Below are 19,262 nucleotides of genomic sequence, written 5' to 3' on the forward strand. Positions count from 1 at the left end.
GAATATGCACTGTATCCACAGAATAGATACACAGAATGTAATCCATAGAACGCTCAGTAGCTAGCACACATCTCACTTGCAAGAACCAAAATAATTTTCTTAGCACTAATGCTGCTGGGAAGTATAAAGAGTTTGAAAGACTTTCTGCATGCTATTGCATGTGTTGGTGCACATCTGTCCCCTAGACAACTAGGTAAGTTTCACACCATGTGAAAACTTCAAAAGGATCTTAAAGAGGCATCATGAACTCCAAAATTCAAACAGCTGCTAACCTATGAAATCATTTCTATGGATTACTGTATCCTGTATCTCAGTGACTTCCACATCAGATCATATGAAATAACCTGTAGTGTTACCAGGTAGCTTATGTACCACACCTCATGCAGCTTCGTCAAAACTGTAAATGCAGTAATTCCTCGTTTTCTGTGTGTGCATACTGCCTGGCTGGTAATAAGCAGACCCAGTTATTTGCAACTCAAGGAGCAGGGAGTTTTTATGACAAAGTCACTCCCTTCTCAGCATAGTCTCTGTGAGTCTAGGGATCAACAGCAAGCCAACAAGGTGGCCCTCTTTTGCTAGGGCAATTTTCAAGACAAAGCCATATGGTCCAATACCCCACCCCGCCACCCCCCCCACCCCCCGGCCATCTTCCAGGCTGGAAAAGACTTTTAAAAGAGTAACAACTCAAGCACAGCTGACAGCAGAGGAAATTCTACTCTACAAGTGGGGATCTGTAAAAGCCCAGTCAACACAGAACCGCACATGGCTGGATAATGTGAAGAACCGAGAGCCACATCTTTGCCTGCTTCCTATGAAGCATCAATTTAACATCCGCCATAAGAAAAGGCCACAAAGGAAAAAAATATAGGGTGAAACTGAGTTTTCAGACTGTGTGGTAGTACGATCAAGGCAAAAAGCTGACAGGATGCCAAATGAAATGTTAAACTTCTGTATTTTTTAATGACTGCACCTTTATTGCAGCACTATGTACATACTATTTATATACATATGTGTATGCAAAGGAATAGATGTTTTATTACCTGATATGCCTTTGCCTTTAAAAGTCTTTGCAATGATAGCTGTTGGCTGATGTTTGGCCTGGCCAAAGGCTTTGCAAAGTTCCTCCACACTGTGTCCATCAACGATGATAGCATGCCAGCTAAGAACACAAACAGATCAACTGTTTCCAAAGGGTTTTAGCATGTGACACTCTCTGGTAGTTAGCAATAACAATAACGAATACTAACTTCATTCCAATGCAGTGTCTTTTTAAAAGACCCAAAGTATGCCAGAAACATGAACTAGCATTCATTTGATATACTAAAATATCAGTCCCTTTTTTATAATGCAAAATGACTCACAGAGGAATTAACAACTGCTAGCAAAATTCTCAGCCTACAGATAACCGAGTTATCCTACATTTCTTCAGATTAATAGCCTTTTCTAATTACAAGAGGAAATCAGACATCCAGAAATCAGTTAAAAAATTGACAATCACAGCTGATTAAAACATAAAAATGCTCCAGCACAATTTGCATGGCTGCTATTGTATCTGTCAGTTCTTTATCAAGGATTTCTGCATCTACATAGAAATATACATTTCTAAACTAACTGAAAGCCAATACATAATTCTTGTACAAGTAGCCGTTTCCATGCCTTTTTTTCTGATCTGCTTGCTATGACAGTACATTTGGTCACACAGTTAAAAATCTGTATTTAATGTGATAAAAACTGCTTTAAGATCCTCTAAGAAATTTATCTGAGTAAGCAGTCCTTTTATTTTTCCTTTAAACAAAAAATTCTGCCACTTTAAATCTTCCTGCTGTACCAACAAAGACGACCAATATCAGGCATTATGAAAGACCATCTTTCTTGGTGATGGTATCCTTTAGAGCTAAAAGTTCATTTGAAAAATTCTGAAAAGCAAATAAAACATACAGTTTCAAATGAGAGACTAGAATGAACTTGTCCAATCACGTACCCAAAGGCTTCACAGCGTTTCTGGTAAATTTCAACATGATGCTGCAGAGGGGCAGGGTCACTTTGTCCAAGACGGTTAACATCAAATATAGCAACAAGATTATCTAGCTTGTAAAACCCAGCAAAGGCCATTGCCTCCCAAACAGAGCCTTCAGATAGCTCTCCATCTCCTAGCAGACAATACACTCGATAGCTACAAGAAGAAATCAATAAAGTAAAATAAAATTAATGTGTAAACACAATTAAATCAAGAACAAACTCCCCCCAACAATTCACAGTTAGAATTCACTGCTTTTCCTATCCCAAACTCAACCCCCATTGCTGAATGCATTCACCTCAGATAACTGTATGTGACATGAGACAAATTAAAATACTTTTGAGCTGTTACACATAAAAAAAAAAAAAAAAACCAGATGAGAAATACTGTACTCCTTTTCAAACCTTTGTCTCAAAAAAATCAGACCTTAAGCCTCCTATTGCAAGGCTTGAATGAACAGGCCCATTAAACACTGTCACTGTGACTCAGCAAGATCACTAACAATACATGAAAGGTTACCGTCTGCTTCCTCATTCCTACCATATACTCTCTGGAAGGATGAACAATAATTTAATTTCAGGAAACTATAAATTGTGGATGAACTCAAGTATGGATTAAAACATGTTACATAACCAAATCCAGAATTCAGGAAAAAGGATAACCAGCACGATAGGACTTTGTAGACTATTTCTCCAAATACTGAAGCTTTGTATTTAGGTAAAATTCAGATAGCAGGAGTACTGCCTGACCTCTGTAGAACTCAGCTGCTGTATTTTTCTTTTATTACCATTCTCTTTTTTTTTTGGATGACAAAGCTTTGTAAATGTTCATTATGTATTAAAATTTTAAAATAACTGTATATTAGCCTTCAAATAATAATTTTAAAAGAAAATAATCAAGATGGCTGTTAGTGATTTTTTTTTACTAGACATTAAGCTATAAGAGACTTCTGATCTGAATCCCACCTGCCTACAGCTAAATCTGAACTCCTTCCACATAAGCTGCTCCCCAGTATTGCATGCAAGACCACCTTTTTCTTCCGTCATGTAAGCACTGGTTAGATTTTTTCCACACGTAGCATCTGCTAAACTCAATTAAAATCACCAAGTCATCTTTTACAGAAATGATTTCAAGTTAGTGAAGTGTAGGACACATTAACTGGGCAGCCTATGCTCGAATGTACTAGAACTGTCACATAAAATATATCAACTACATCAGGCTATTTTTCCTCCTCATACAGATTTGCCTTCAGACATCTACTTTTCCTGTGCACAAAACAAATGGCAGAAGCAGTCATTTTTGTCTCTATGGAGTTGAGTGCCTTTCTGATAACAATTTGAAACCCTACTTTATGATTCAATGGCTCTATTATTGACCATAATAGTTCCTTATCTAGATACATGTTCTCCATCATTTGTCATCTGACTTTGAACAGACACATCTCTAGTTTGCATCTTTCTTCCGAGTGGATACATACCAGTCTCACACTGGCTATTACTCTCTGGAAGTTAAGAAGCTGCTCTAACGACTTACTGTTTTCTCTGTTCAGGAACATCACCTTGCAATGCTGTCAGTTACAAAAGGAACATGCATATGCACTAATTCTTGCTAATCTTTAAACCATCGGTAGTTTCACTAGCAATGACTTTGTAATTATCAGGCTAGTAATCTATCATGAAAAACCTGAATTTGAAATTAGACTTGGGAATGGAGACCAGAATAAAAGAGGTTTGGGTTTTTTTTCCTGATTGAGATAACAATACAATTTCTTTTCACAGAATATTCCTATTGAATGCCTATAATCATGAAATATGAAGATGGAATTACCTGGCTCTGTCAAAGAACTTGCCAGTGTATGCCATTCCACATGCAGCACCAAGACCCTGACCAAGGGATCCAGTAGCCACATCAGTGAATGCTTGCCTCTGAGAACAAAAGAGCAACAATTATTTTACAGTTAAGAAATAGAGGAACCACATTCCAGTGCTAGAAAATGGTTCAACATACATCAAAATTCAGCTTGTCGGCTATAACAATATAGTGCAAGTCCCTCCAAATCTTGCCCTGTTCTCCTCCTTTCCCTGCAATGTGTGTACCTTGACGATCCATGTCACAAGCTAACTAGGCTCTCTGAAGGCAATGATACCTATGGCCCAGGAATTTCTCAGCTATGCCTTGGATGGCAACTGTTAAGAACTGATGATTTTGTGTAAAAAAGAATCAACTGAAACAACTGCCTGGGAACGGAAAGACCAATGAGGTGACCAAACTGGATATAAACTTATGAAATACCTCAAAGCTTCTTAACGATGAGAAAAGCCATGCTGGAACTTTATATAAAGCTTTTTTTTAAATTAAAAACATTGACATACAGGACTGTAGGGGAACTTTACAACAGCTATAAAGTTAATTTTTACATGCTCAAACACAGAGACTGATCCAGTTGTGAAGCCTTATATATAATGTAAGTGTCATCAACCTTCTTATAAGTCTGTATCTTTCCTGTACTGTAGCTGGCAAACACAAATTGCTGCAAAATACATACACTTCCTGTTTTACAGAAAACAACATTTTATATCAAAGGTTATGAACACTCACTGGTACTGGGTGTCCTTCTAGGACAGAATCAATTTTCCTCAAGTTCAGTAATTCTGCTTCTTGTAGAAAACCAGCTTCTGCCCAAACAGAATATAAAATTGGTGCTGCATGACCCTAGAGAGAAACATAAATCTTAAGCAAAGCACAGGTTTCACAATATGCTAGTATCAAGACAAAATTCTACAAAGCTGACAAACCCTGGAATCAGGTTCTTATGTCCTCTAAGCAGGCCCCGAACATGCAACATTCACATTGACGCTTGTTTCCAAGTCCCCCGTGCCCCTGCTTATAGTACCCCAGACAGCTGAGTACAGTTAAGACAGAAAGAATGCAGCACTCTGGAGGGCTATTTAGGATGTCCTTGAGAAAATCAACACCGAAGAGCAAGAAGGTCTCTCTCAGCCATGCAGGTCCAATTCCAAAAAGTAGTTTTGGTATCCAAATAAACGATTCAATTTGTTTAGGTACCAGTTTCAAGAACAGAGCACTGTTCACTAAACCAGTAAACGGATGAGCAAGTGTTACCCCATTCAATACATATGTATTCAAGGTAAGATGCAGTGAGTGACAACAGGCAAAATTTTAAGCTTTATACACTCAGATTCTTGCAGCCACGTCCAAGTGGACAACTGCAACGTAGTAGCCATCATTCACCCACGGAGTCATTAGGAGTCAAAAAAGCATGCAGAGATTTGAAGCCATTTAGCAACTCCAGACAGAAACCCTGATTAATTAGAGTGCACCAAAGCAAACACGAAGAAGTGACTCTCTCGTTACTTTACCACCTCAGCATTAGCTCCTTGCTTCTCATCCAATCACTTATTTCAGAACGGCAGTCAGAGGTGCCAACAGTTATAATAACCGATGCAAGGATATACACCATCAGCTATGCAGCACTACTGTAAGCAACCACGTGAGGAACTCAGACTCAAAGATGGAACGCCTCACTGGAGTACTTCATCTGCCATTTTTTACATGATTAAGTTTTCTGAAGGCCCCTCAACTGCCTTTATGTCATATGATTGAAATGTCCCTGTGATTTGCAAGGGCATAATGCAAAAGGGGATAGAAACGCTAATGGCCAGTCCAGACTGTGGTTTTATGTGTTTTTTGAACCACAACAGTTTCAGAAGTAGCATTGACTTTAATATCATACTGGCACAGTAGGAATGCAAATTGCTCACTAACCTACCATAACTATTTCATATAATGCTCCCTGAAAAGCTGACAGTAATTAGTGCACATTGTGACATGACTGCAGGCGTAACAGCATGGCTGCATTTAACAAGTAGAGCACAAAAGCTAACCGCAACTCACTCAGTAGAAAGTCGGTTATGCCAAAATAAAACAGATGTTAATATTTCTTGATAAATTTTATAGACAATATATTTATTATTTAATATTAAAACAATTTAACAAAGTGAAGTTAAGACTTACCAAGACACATTATACTGAGTGTGTATTTTTGAGTTATGCTACAACTTAACCCAGTATTTATTTGTCTTTCTGAAGTAGACAAATTCCAAGCTCTCAAATATTTCCAATAGACTTCTGTGTAGTTGCAAGCACAAGTAAGTATGAAGACAAGTCTATATAATTTACAGACAGACAACTCTTTACCAGCAGACTGCAACAGTATAGCGTAAAAGTTATTTTACCTTTGAAAGAACAAACCGGTCGTTGCTGGCGTTTCTGGGATCTTGCACTTTGTACCTCATGGTATGGAAAAACAGCACAGACATAATCTCTGCTGCACTGCAACATGATGTAGGGTGGCTACAAGTCAAGACAGACCCAAGATTATCACTTCTCATCATTGTTTGCTCAGGACTGCATCTTTAAAATATCACTTTACCAGCCTGCTACTCCTCAGCATTAAAATACACTCTTAAAGTGTTTTTGATAACCCATCCCATCTACCATTACCCCAGTGCCAATCAGTTGTACTTTGAGACAAAGGAAGCCTTCTTATCTAGTTGAAGTGGACCTTAAAAAATAGACCCTGGTGACAGCTTAAGGACACATCTTTTAGAGCTCTCTGTTCTTCATGTGAAGGAACACCACCCTAATCGGTGACTATGAAGCACTGGAAGGAGTACGATCCGTACCTGAAATCATACTCTACTAATTTAGCTGACAGTGGAAATTCACACTGATGCAGAGGAAGCGAAGACAGCCTTCCACAGTACTTTAGCCACGCACTGAGTGAAGGAATTAAAAGCATGGCATCATAACTTGTTCAGGCCCCACTGCACAGGCAGGGATTGGTAATGCAAGATTAACTTCTGCAGAAAGTTCTGGAATGTTTACAATTGTATAACATAGGTACCATTTTATTCTACTATGCTAGAACAGACAGAACTAGAATTCTGATTTCTAAAGAGGGCATTAAATAGTACAATTTTTGTATTTCATCTTCTACTGAAACTAGACAAGCAAATATAAATTTGCACAAAAAGGGTTATTTACAAGTGGCAAATACTGAGTTATTCCAAGACAAGGTACATAATTTGTTTGAAGTGTAATAGAATGGCATAAAATTACTTTTATTCATCTATATTACTGTCATTTAAATAACAATCACTGTAGTTCTTATGCATCTTGAAGGGATGGCACCACCTGACCACTTGAGTATATCAGCCTTGGCTTTTCACTTGTGATAAAGCTTAAAAGGGGTAAGGAGGCTCTTTAAAAACCTTTACTGAGTGTGGAAAGTAGCATTTTCCAGAGTTACTGGTATAAACAGGATAATTCTTGGTATCAGTGGTTGCTACTGAAGTATAGGAAAGTGAATAATGAACGGTAAAAAGGTTATGGCTACAGAAATCTTCACCAGCTTTGAAAATAACCTGCAGTCTCATCTCACCTTCTCTTCTACAAATGTTTATTTTTCATCTTTAAAACAATACTCTTATAAAATATTTGACCCTACTTGTAAAACAGGACAAACTTACTATGAAAGTGTCACATTTCGTCTCCCACATGTACATTTACCATGCATGTTAGGATTAGACACCACCTTCACTAGAACTAATCAAAATATTCTCTTCTGGTAGTAATAAACCTTCCCTCCCAACATCCCCAACAGTGCTGCAATAAGAGAATAAAAACATGCAAAACACTAGCAAAATATCAATTACGGTTAGTGTCCATCCCTTTGTAAGTACTCACACACAGGGAACCAAAAGAATTAGCTTTAAACCATGGTTCAAACATATTAGTAAATATTTATAAATCTGAGTTAATCAATAAGCCTTACATGCTTGTTTAAAGCTTTCATTCCTTTAATTTCATTAACTTTATACTTAACCATACTTCTATGAACTCCTGGTCTTGGTAAAAAAAGTTTAAAACAACCTAAAATGGTAGCATGTGGAAATAAAAAAAAAGGTAGAAAAATTTAATAAATTACTTGAAAATTAGGGAAAAAAATATTTTTATTAAAACTGCAGGTTAATTGAATGATCTCCTACTAACATAACCAAAATTTAACTACATATCAGATACCAGAAATCACTGAAAAATCAACTACACAATTTTCTTTAAATACAGTCATCTTATTAAGGCTACAACTACTGGTCTTCTATCAGCTCACACTTTTCTATTAAGTTCTGTTGAAAGAATTCCTTGTTAATCCTAGGAAAGTGTATTTGGATTACTCGTAGAAGGAAAGTCACTGCCACTACTTGCACACAATCTTCCATGCTGAGCTCCTGATTGACAAACAACCTAGAACTTTGCAGTGGTGGTCCATTAACATGCTTCTCTGCCAGATAGCTTCTACCGATGAACTGCCTTAACCTTCAAATATAGCCTTTTAGTAAGAAAAGGCAAAACAAAGTATATTAGAATACTCTAACCCTGGATCCACACAAATCAAGAGTAAAATAATTACTCCAATGTAGTTAAGAGTTTTCTTTTAACTACTCTGCATCATTTTATGTTAGCTCCATCTACACATATCTACACATTTCAGCTAAAAAGAATAGTGGTGAAATGTTAAAATGGAATACTGAATGAAAGAAAAGAGCTAAAAAAATTGAAGGAAAACAAAAATGTGCAAAATGTGATCATACCACACGTTATGAAACTGCCTCTTAAGAAACTCTTGCAAGTTCCACTTTTAAGAATTTAACCATCTAATTCTAGGAAGCCTGGCACTGTTTCAAAACTGCAGAAATTTATCATTAGCTACAAAACAGACTACCAGTTTTGATTAAAACGTCTGCACTACTTATCTAGAAGAAAAACTTCTTCCACGTCCAAAAGCAAGTATGTTCAATCTTGACAACTAACTTTTTTTTCCCTCCCCTAAGGCATTTTAAGCACAAAATCTTGTTCCAATTCACTGAATTTTTCCACTACAGCTGGTAAAGTACTCAAAGCGATATGTTTGAGCATCGAGGATCAGACTGCCTGCTCTTTTAGCTCTTGTCCAGAAAAAGGCCGTAGCTTTCTTCAACAAAAGTTAGTACAAGTAAAGACTGCAAGAACTGATGTATCAGATCTGTCATGAAACCACTTGTGTTGCAATATATGCAAGTTTACAGAAATTACTTCATTGAAAGTAGCTGGCAGGTCCTCTTTTGTCTGAAGTGCTTTTATTGCAAGTATTTCCTTCAGTTTTACATACTACACCTTTAACAACCCCAAATTTCCTTAACATCAGTGCAAGCATGACAAATTTTTTAACTAACTGTAAGCTTCTATTTAAATTTAACTTGCATTCAAACATCCTTCTACATTCTTGGTGGATACCAGCAATTCAGGCAAAGCTTACTGTCTCATTCAGGCTTTGGAAAACACATTCATAAAGCGTAGCTGTGTTAGAAATGTATGTGATTTGCCTAACACCGCGAAAGACTGTGAACGTCTTTTTCTTTTAGGCACATTACTACAACATCATCTTAGCAACCGAATCTTATTAAGAAAGAAAATGTATGGCTTCTCAACAGAATCTTCCCTCCAGAGCGCATCTTTCATAATCTGCTCATTATCATGTTGTGTAATAATTTCAGACTACACAACTCTAGTGCTAGGTTAAGCTGGAGTGATTAATGAAACACCTTTGTGCAAGAAGTACTCAGTATTGTAGCACAGATGAGCCAGGAATAAAAAGCTTGAGTAAAACTGTTTTTACTGTTTCTTCATCGGCATGGGGAGAATGACTTTACTATTGAACTTCATGGACCACAGAAAATAAGCAAAGGCTGCAGCAAGATCCTTGCTCTTTAACAGCACATCAGACAAAACAGAGACATAGTTTTATCTGTAGATAAAACAACCAATACTATACATCTGTGTGCCCTGCTTAAAATGCACCCTAGAAGCTCAAGACCGAAGATCAAGCTCTGCTAAGAAGGTTTAGCACAATTTTTCTTACAATTTCACACAGGCTTGGCTTGTGTAATACTGCCTGTATATTATGGCTTTGAAACAGATGAAGAATTAAAAGAGCAGTTGTTAGGTAACCTGTACTTCGCTCTCCAGACTGGACCAAACAAGCCATGGCTTTGTAAAAACCACTCCTATGGCTAGCTGAGAAATTCCCTGTGTCCCAACGCTCCATTTTACAGGAAGAACCAAGGCAGCATTTTCATTTGCTGTATGCAAAAGGTATGAGTAAAGTTCAGTTTCTGTATGCTTTGAGAAAGAGCCATGTGAGGCAGCCCATGCCAGACACAGCGTGGAAAGCCTAAGGCAAGTCAGAGAAGCAGCTTTAAAATATTTTACACACCACTCTTCTCCACACAAACCCCAGCATCCAAAGGATTCCTTCAAGGTTGGTTTGTTCGGTTGATTTTTTTTTTGAAAACCATGGCCAGTTTCAAAGAGGTCCAAAGGAGGAAATTGAAACAAGATGGGTATTAAAAAAAAAAAAAAGAAAGAAAAAAAAGGCAGTACTCTATGGAAACACAGAAATACATTATACAAGCAGAAAAAATAGCTTTAATTTTACGTGAATAAAAGTGGATTGTCTGCAGAGATTTTTTTCCATAGGTAAAGCACGATCAAAGGAAGGATAACCCTGGAATCTGCACACATCAGAGCCTACGCTAAATCCTGTCCAGAGGCCTGAATAAACTGCCCATTTGAGACCGCGGGCATTTCACAGATAATCCCGCTTGGGCTCACTTGAAATTCTGTGCAGAATTAGTTCCAACTGACGGGCACGAAATGAAAAAGAAACGGCTTGCGCCTCGGGCACAAATTCTTTGGTTCTCAGTCCTGCATCAACTTAGCATTCCCGGCCGCTCTCCGCAGTCACAACACCCGCCGGGCCGGCCAGAAGGCTGCAGCCCCCGGGCTGGGCTGGGCTGGGCCGGGCCGGGCCGCGGGAGCCCCGCACCTCGCCCGCGGCCGCCATTTCCCGACGGAGCACCTGCACATCGCTCGGCCTCACCCCGAGCCCCCGACGTGCCGGGCGGGGGGGGGGGGGTGGTGTCCCGGGGATGCGGCCGTGACCGCTGCGGTGTCCCCTCCCCGCCCGGACTCCCCATCCCCGCGGCCGCACGTCCCGCCCCGCGGCCGCCTCAGCCCCCGGGCACAGCCGCGGGGGACACGGGCGGGCCCCGGCACCGCCGCCCGCTCGGGGTCCCGCACATGGCTGCGGCGGGGGGGGTGCTCTGCCTTCGGGAGCCGCCGGTGTGCCCCCGGGCAGCCAGTAACGGGGCGGCCCGGCCCTACCCCTCCCAGCGCCACCGCGCCTCGGCCCCGCCGCCCAACAGATGCGGGGTGCGGGCGCGCGGCTGGCCGGAGGGGCGGGCGCACGGCGGCGCCGGTGCGCGGCCGCGGCGCAGCCCACCGCCTCACTCACCCGGAGCCGGCCGCGGTCGTGGCTTTGATGGAGCTGATGCGGAGCCGGTTGGCCGTGTCCTTCAGGGCCTGCAGCGTCTGCTGGTCAGGCTTGTGGTAGTCTTCCATGTGTGCGAAACAGGAGGGCCGCGGCGGCAGCGGGGCTAGGGCGGCAGCACCCGGGGCTGGGCACGGACGGCGGCGCTCCGCGAGGTCTGTGGGCAGCGCGCCTCAGCCGGGCCGTGCGGCGGGGGCGGAGAGAGCGGGCGGGCGGGCGCCCCTCCTCCCGCCTGCGCCCGGCCTGCCCACGCCGCCGCCGCCGCCGCCGCCGGGAGTTGGGGCGGGGCGGGGCCGGGGGCCAGCGCGGCGCGGCCTGGCGGGGCCGCCGGCTCCCCCTGCCGGCGCCAGGAGGCGTCTCGGGGCTGCCGCGCGCCGGCGGTCTTGGCGCCATTTCCCTCCCCCGGCCGGCAGCCGGCGTGAGGGAGGCGGCGCGGCAGCCCCAGCAGCCGAGCGCGGTGAGCGGGGGCGGCCTGGGGCCGGGGGGGCTGGAAGCCGCCGGGCTGAGGGGAAGGGGCGAACTCCCGTTTTCCCGCCCTTCAAGCCCTGAAGCGCGATGAAGCGGTCTCAGCGGGTGCCCACCTCCAGCCTGTCCCCGTCTGTAACGATGTCACTGTGCGCGGTGCCTCTTAACAGGCACCTTGTTTCTTTGGAGAAATAGTAACAGAATGACCTGGTGTGGCTTCCTTTCAAGAAATAATGCATATTTCTATAATGCAAGTTTAGAAATTTGACAAATACAGAGGCTAGCGTGTAGAAGACTGATTTCACCAGCCATTAATCAGGAAATATATTTTCTCTAGCAATTCTGAACTGACATTAAAGCAAGTTAAATATTTCCTATTTGTTCTAGAAAGCTCAAGCAGCACTAGAAGTCACGATGTGAACAAAAAAAAGTTTAAACAGACAACAATAACAAACCCAAAATCAAATAATTGGCATCTTGCTCATGAAACCTGGTATTCCTGCACTGCACTCTCCCTTGTACTTCAGTGTTCTGTCCACTGGCAGTTTGTCCTGAAAGCTCCATTATATGATTTTAGAAAATACTGGTATTTTAAAATCTCTTTTACATGTAAACTCTTATATCTAGTGAACTAGGGCTATCATCATCTAATTTCAGAAGACACTAGTGACACCTTTGTCTTCCAGACTGAAGACTGGGTTTCAGAAACAAAGGCAGCCACCTCTATTTACAGAGCATGGATCCATGCTTGCTTGGCAAATCGCAGCTAAAAAGTAACATGTGAAACTCTTAGCAAGGTAAGATACAACTTTCTCCATAAACTAACTAGTTTCTTCGAAGAAATAAAAGCAGACACCATTCTCTTAGCTTAACTGTTTTCTAAAACTGCTACATCAGTTGTCTTTTCACAAATCCTTTTAATAAAAAAAACAACCTCAGAAGAAAAACTAGACTGGAAATAGGCTGTATGTCAGGAAGAAGGAAAAAACAGAGCCAACCAACCAAACCTGGCAGTAGCAAAGTGCAGAGTTCATTTTAGAGAGCACTATACAAAGGTTAGTTGTTGCATCTGCCATTTGCTATGCTATGATCTATATTCTATTTAAAAGTCCTCAGCTCTCAAGCTCATGAACTGGATTCCTTTCAAATGAAGATGAGGCGGAAGAAAGTAAGTCTGAGAAAGTAGCTAATATGCCCCAGCCATTAATAAGTATTTAGTCCGACAGGACAGACAAGAGCTAGTCTGGAGAACAATTCAAACACACACACAGCGTGGATGTTGAGTTTTCAGCACTGTCTCATGTGCTCTGTAGACCTGCTATACTGGAAGCCCTACCTGCTGATGTAGATGAAGCCACAGAACCATGTTACTAGCACAGAAGCATTTGTTAGCCTGAGCTCTACTACGTGCTTACTGATTAACAGTGCTGGGGAAATTAATGGCACTGCTGTTTAAACACTGTTCTTTAGACAGTTGACGTGCAGTGACATGGATAACTTCGCATCAGTTGAATAATATTAGGCAGGACACCTTGGTCTACCCTAATTTATGGTTTAGAAGAGATGCATAAAATAAATTCATAAAGTAAATTCTTCAACTGAGACCAAGCATAAGTGGAATAATGGCTATGATGCCAAACTCCACAGTATTTAGCGTTAACTGATGTTACATTAAGAAAACATGCCTGTATGCCCTTGCCATTTCATCTGCAGACAATATGTTTCCAAAAACTTTGAAAATACATTTGCATCAGGAAACAAAAACCTTATTTTAGAGATAAGAGTACTTCATCTTTCTGGATGGCTAGCAGTATCTATAAACACACTAGAAAAATCATAATGGGAGCAGGTATCATGAGAACAATCGAGTAATTTCTACGCTAAGTTTTTGCTTCTAATAGAGTCATTTACTCCATGATTTTTATATATACGGTGCAATTAAGATGTAAGCATTGCCAAGCTGTTACTGTTTCTCTCTGCATACATCATGGGTAGTGGCAAATTGAGATAAGTCAACTAAAATAGAGTTCAGTCACTTCTTGCTCCTTAGTCAACCTCCTTTGTTTTTCCTCACAATTATTTTAAATGTACACTTGACTAGATCATAGCCTTAATTTTGGCTTTAATGGTCCAGGCTGTTTTCATTCTTTGGCTGAAGAGTAAGGCCTGTGATCAAGTCTTCTTACAATGAAGATTCACCCTTTAACCTTCATTGTAAGGATGGCTCCCTAACAAACCATGTCCCAAGTGTAGCAATAGCAATCTTATCAACTGCTTTCTCAGGTTGGAGACACAGTGCTTTCTTATTTCCCTCCTGTAAGAAAATAAGGGGGACGATCTGGATAAGACCAGTATTACTATGGCTCACAACCTACTTTGTTTCCTCCATTGTTATTTGGATGGTAGAAAGGTTTTAAGATAGACTTAGATTAGATAATGTCATTGAGAGAGTACTGCCAGCAACTCATCCTCCTTTCCCTGAATCCTTATGCTGCATCACTGAGTGCTTATTTATGGTATTGTGTTGTTAAAACAGCAGCTCAAGCATACACAAGATGAAATTCCACCTTGTGTCAGTCCCTCCGCTTTGATCAACTGAAGTGGCATGTTATTTCTGCAATTTTGACCAAGTGTGATGGACTGTAAAGCAATAAAGTCACAGTATACGCTGTGTACAACAGTCAACATTTCTTCCTTATTCTTGGTATTTGCCTCTGAAACCACGTACAGTATGAGTAAAACAAGGATGCAAATATATGGACAGTCTTGCTTCAGTATATACAATCACATCTCATTAGCTTCAGTATTAACCACTAGACTAAATAGCGTCTTAAAAACATACACAGAGGACAACTGGATTTTTCCATCCCCTCCTCCACAGATTTTAGTCAGGGCATTATGTGCTGTAGAAGCATGGAAGCTGAGCTATGGCTGTCATTTGCTGAGATACTGCAAAAATGCATTGCTGACATAAGTACATGCAACCCTGTTTACCAGAGCAAGAACTGCATGCACTCAGTGCTGCTGAGATTCAGGGCATTTAGCTACCACTGAGCTACGTGCCCAATTTTGCCTTAAAAACTGTTCTCAGAAGAAACTCCAAAATCAAAGTCTAGTAAGAACACCACGTGGTTAGGTAGCTCATCACCTACAAAATTCAAACATCAGTGAGCAAAGAAAATGAGTGGAGGCACGGAAAGAGACCAATGGGCTGTGCAATTGAATCAGTTAAGTACTGTACGGATTCCAAACTGAACTGCAATGTGCCAGTTGCTGCTGGTGTGGATTGTAACCCTGCTGGTCCTGAACATTGTACAGGGTTCATGAAAACAGGGTTTTCATTTCATTTGCAGGGTACCTTAAAAAAGACAAGTTAAGCAGTGGAATTCCAGTCATTGTAGTCTGGTGTACGGGAATGCAGTATATTCTCAGAACATATCTGGTGCTGAATCCAGAGATTCAGTCCATACTGTCACATCTTACTCAAATTCTGTTCTTTTGTCAGCGCTAGCAAGTGGTTTTAGTTAAGCACAAGTGCACACTCAAGTAAACACCCTGTGAAAAGAATATTCAGCAGGCTGTGAAATGATGATCAGCTCTGCAGTTCCCATTGGAGCATGAAAAACACTTTAAACATCCTTTAGTTTCCATAGAACAGCAGTTGTCTCTGCTACACAGGCTACAGCCAGCTATAACCAGCAACCTGGAAAATGCAAGGTTCTCATGCAGCACCTGATCCAGAAATATCCAGACAGGGAAATCAATTCACCTTTGAAGTCCATAAAAGCAAGATAGAAGAAAAAAATATACATACAAACATATTCATAGTTCAACTCAACTATAACCTTCTCCTCAGATACAGCTGACACAGTGATCTACAAAAAGAAAAATGTTTATGGAAAGCTTGATAACAGAACAGACTTTTTTAGCTACAGGCAGCCAAATGTTGGATAAAAATAATTTTAAAATCATAGTAATTTTTATATTGCTTCTAAATAAAATCTCATTTAGTAAGAGTGGAAAACAAACCAAAATTTGCAAAGTTTCCAAATATTATGACAATTTTATGCTACATGAAAAATGCTCACATAAACCAAAGAGGCCAAATAATGCGAGACAAGTTTTATACAAAAAAGATTTTTAATCTCTAACATGTAGCCTATTAGAGAAAAATCAAATAATTGCATGTCTTACACAGTTAAAAGGGATTCACCATGACTGGTTTTGGTAATTGCTCTGCTGTTTGATGATATTTAGGGAAGTATTTCTGCTAGCAATGCAACAAAATCACAACATTTACATTGAAGTTTGTAACATCAATACAGCAATATTTGGTTAAACTAAACTAATCCAAATACCCTCAATTGCTAATTAGCATTATTTACAAATTTTTTGTAAATTTATAAATTGAAGTTTCTCTTGTTGCAATCTCTTCACATTATCTGTTAACATAAATAGGAAATACTCATGTAATAGGACTTTGAGGCATTACCTGGACCTATGCTTGAAAGACCTACTGAATACATAAATGTTCCACGGTCACTTCATCACGTTTGCTTCCTCTATTTGGTTCTTAGTAATCCAGCTTCCATAACACTACACTTCAAATAAGCTGGGAAGTTATCAGTCACTTTAGACTCTGTTTAAATGTCAGTCTGTATTCAAATAACTGAATTTGGTAAAATTAAAATGATAATAAAGTTATCATCAGTAACTTATGCCAAGAGAAATCTCTCAAACAGCAATGCTTTCATCAGCTGTGTGAATTTAGAAAGAAGGTAGGAGAGACAGCTATAATGACCAAATGAAACAGAATTTATTTGTGCTGTAACGTGTATGGAAATAAAGAAGCTGAAGGAAATTTTCTTCAGCTTGTCCTCTTGCAACATGACAGGCTTGACTATCCTTGCACTTTGAAAGAACTGCATTAGAAGCCCTTCAAGAAGGGAACTGTTCAGGAATGGATGAGATGGATTTATGCCAAAGCATTCTCTAATTATGCAGACCATTACACATCACCAGTAAATCCTTCCACATGTGCAAAAATACAGTGACTTCAGTTATGCATGGACAGGTTGTTCAGCTAGTCTTCAGTAATAACATTATTTACCTGCTAATGAATTTAAATTGAAAAAAATTAACAAAATCTCCAATTTCTGTGCAACATAGCGTCAAGGATTGCAGGAATAATGATAATTTATGAAATATATAATAATGTACTGCATGGAAACAGGTAGATGCAGAGTAGTAAGATCAAGCTGTCTATTTTAATCTAAAATGAAGTTGCAGATAGAATTACATCACGGGCCCAGGCTCAGACACTATATAGTATGCAACCTACATTACTTTCCCATACATCTCTTAGCAGTTTCCTTCAGATGGCTATCCTCAGATCTGCAGAATACTAGTATATGTTTATTTTCAATCCCTTACTAGAAGTACTGCATGTGTTTCTTCTAACCAAGCCTTTGGGTTTTCTGTAAGGGCTTCTGTTGTGGCAGGATTTTCCTATTCAATCATTGGAAAGCAGAGATCCCTCCTAATGAGATGGGTGCCCTGTATCTTCCATCTTGAGGATTACACCAGGAGCAGGGCTTGCTGTAAACCACAACAGATGCTGTACACATCCTGAATCCTGTAGGCTTTAATTTCAGCCTTGTATCTCAATTCTTGTGGTGAGTTTAAGATGGCAGAAGCTTGCTTTACAGCAATTTTGTTACATGGGAGAACTGTGCCCCCAGAGAATGTAAGTTAATTTATTTGCTGCTTAAAAGGTAAACTAGAGAAGGCACTTGGTATTATGCATAAGACTCAACTCTACATCAGAAAGTCAGATGGATAACCTGCTAAGCCTTTCCCATCCCTCTTACGAACCACAAGTAGTAAAGCAGGATGTGCAAGCCGTACACTCTCTAAATTAAGAATTAAGACCACATAGTTTTGCATATAGGAGACAGGAGATCTTTGCTCTAGATACATTTAAAGCTTCTTGACTTACTTATGAGGAGAAAAGAAACACCACTTGTGCATTTACATCACATACCTGCACATTTTCAAGTAAGGCCCAAGGGCAAGTGCTTTCATTTCAGCCAGTGTACAAAGAAAGCTTATTCTTTTGTGGTTGTATTTCCCAAGAATGACTTTGTAAAATGGAGACCTTCCTGAATTGTAAAGAATGGATTACGGTAGAAATATTTTTAAAGGTCTACTTAAAATGAAAGATAAAGGGCAACTAGGTATGAGCAGCCTTGTTCCATGTAGCAGATTTTAAGCTTTAATTTGAGGCCATCAAGCAAAGATAACAACTCCATACTGCTATGAATTTCATTATGCTGCTTCATAACTGGAAGTTAAAAAAAACCCCATAGCAGACCTGGTAAATTATGTATTGCTACCTCAAGAATTAGAGCAGGGAAATCATGCCTAACCAGTCTATTTCTGAATTCACCCTGAAATATTCTGGATTCTTACAGGCAAACTGCATTTGAGCTTTGGGAATACCTGAAGATGACATACACCAGTACAGAAACAAAACTGTAACTTGAATTCTTCCGTGCTTCAGGAAATACTTCCACAGGCTGTACTTGTGTCTCTACAATATTCCTTTTCACATTTACTTACACTCTTTTGCTATTCCTTCCCTTGTTCACTTCTCAGGAATCTTCTATTCATTGGTCCTTTCCCTTTCATTTTATTGCGAGTGCTATTTCAAACATGCAGCAACTGATAATAATACTTTTCACTGCCCTCTTTCTCCAATGCCCAATTATGAACCTAATTAGGAATCTCCTAAGAAGAAGGGTTCTAAGAAGTGAAAAAGTGTTGCATAACTGACAAGGACAAGCTTTACAGTTAACGGCCATATTTCTGTTACAGATCTATCGCTTAAGTTTAACCCTCCTAAATTAGTAGGTCAGTTCAAAAGTAAATCCCTCAGTCATAAAATCTGGAAGAAATAAAAATGCCGATCACACTTGAAGTTGTGTGAAAATAGGAGAAAAAAATTTCTGCTATTAGGCACTGAAAATAAATTCCAGAATTGTTTAACACACAATTTTTAACCTTTTGAATTTCAGATTAGGTCACTAAACAAAGAAATTTACCTCAGCTATACCAAAGCCTGTATTTAGTGATTTGACTGCATTCTGTTCATAAACAAAGAACAGTTGTATGAATGACAGGTTTCTTATCCTCTACTGTTAACACCCCAAGTATCTTGTATATCAAGGACGAAGTACCGTTGAATCCTTACCAAATACATGAGTCCACCGACTTTAATTCTGCCCATGAACACAAGCTACAGCTTTGTTTAAAAAGCCAGTTATGTTA

The 19,262-nt window shown here is 40.1% G+C and overlaps 1 protein-coding gene across 1 annotated transcript in view; it reads right to left on the reverse strand.

Annotated features, from left to right (window-relative positions):
* TKT (transketolase) overlaps positions 1–11,724 on the reverse strand; it is a 28,223-nt gene extending 16,499 nt beyond the window's left edge. Inside the window, exons 1-6 of the mRNA XM_055707553.1 lie at positions 11,433–11,724; positions 6,274–6,391; positions 4,616–4,729; positions 3,845–3,942; positions 1,982–2,173; positions 1,041–1,159 (exon numbers count right to left, since the gene is read on the reverse strand). Of these exons, the coding sequence (XP_055563528.1) occupies positions 1,041–1,159; positions 1,982–2,173; positions 3,845–3,942; positions 4,616–4,729; positions 6,274–6,391; positions 11,433–11,539 (748 nt within the window). The 5' untranslated portion in view covers positions 11,540–11,724. The remainder of the gene's footprint in view (positions 1–1,040; positions 1,160–1,981; positions 2,174–3,844; positions 3,943–4,615; positions 4,730–6,273; positions 6,392–11,432) is intronic.
* Between the last annotated feature and the right edge of the window lie 7,538 nt (positions 11,725–19,262).

The sequence above is a fragment of the Falco cherrug genome, chromosome 4, assembly GCF_023634085.1.
Source record: "Falco cherrug isolate bFalChe1 chromosome 4, bFalChe1.pri, whole genome shotgun sequence".
Lineage (NCBI taxonomy): Eukaryota > Metazoa > Chordata > Aves > Falconiformes > Falconidae > Falco > Falco cherrug.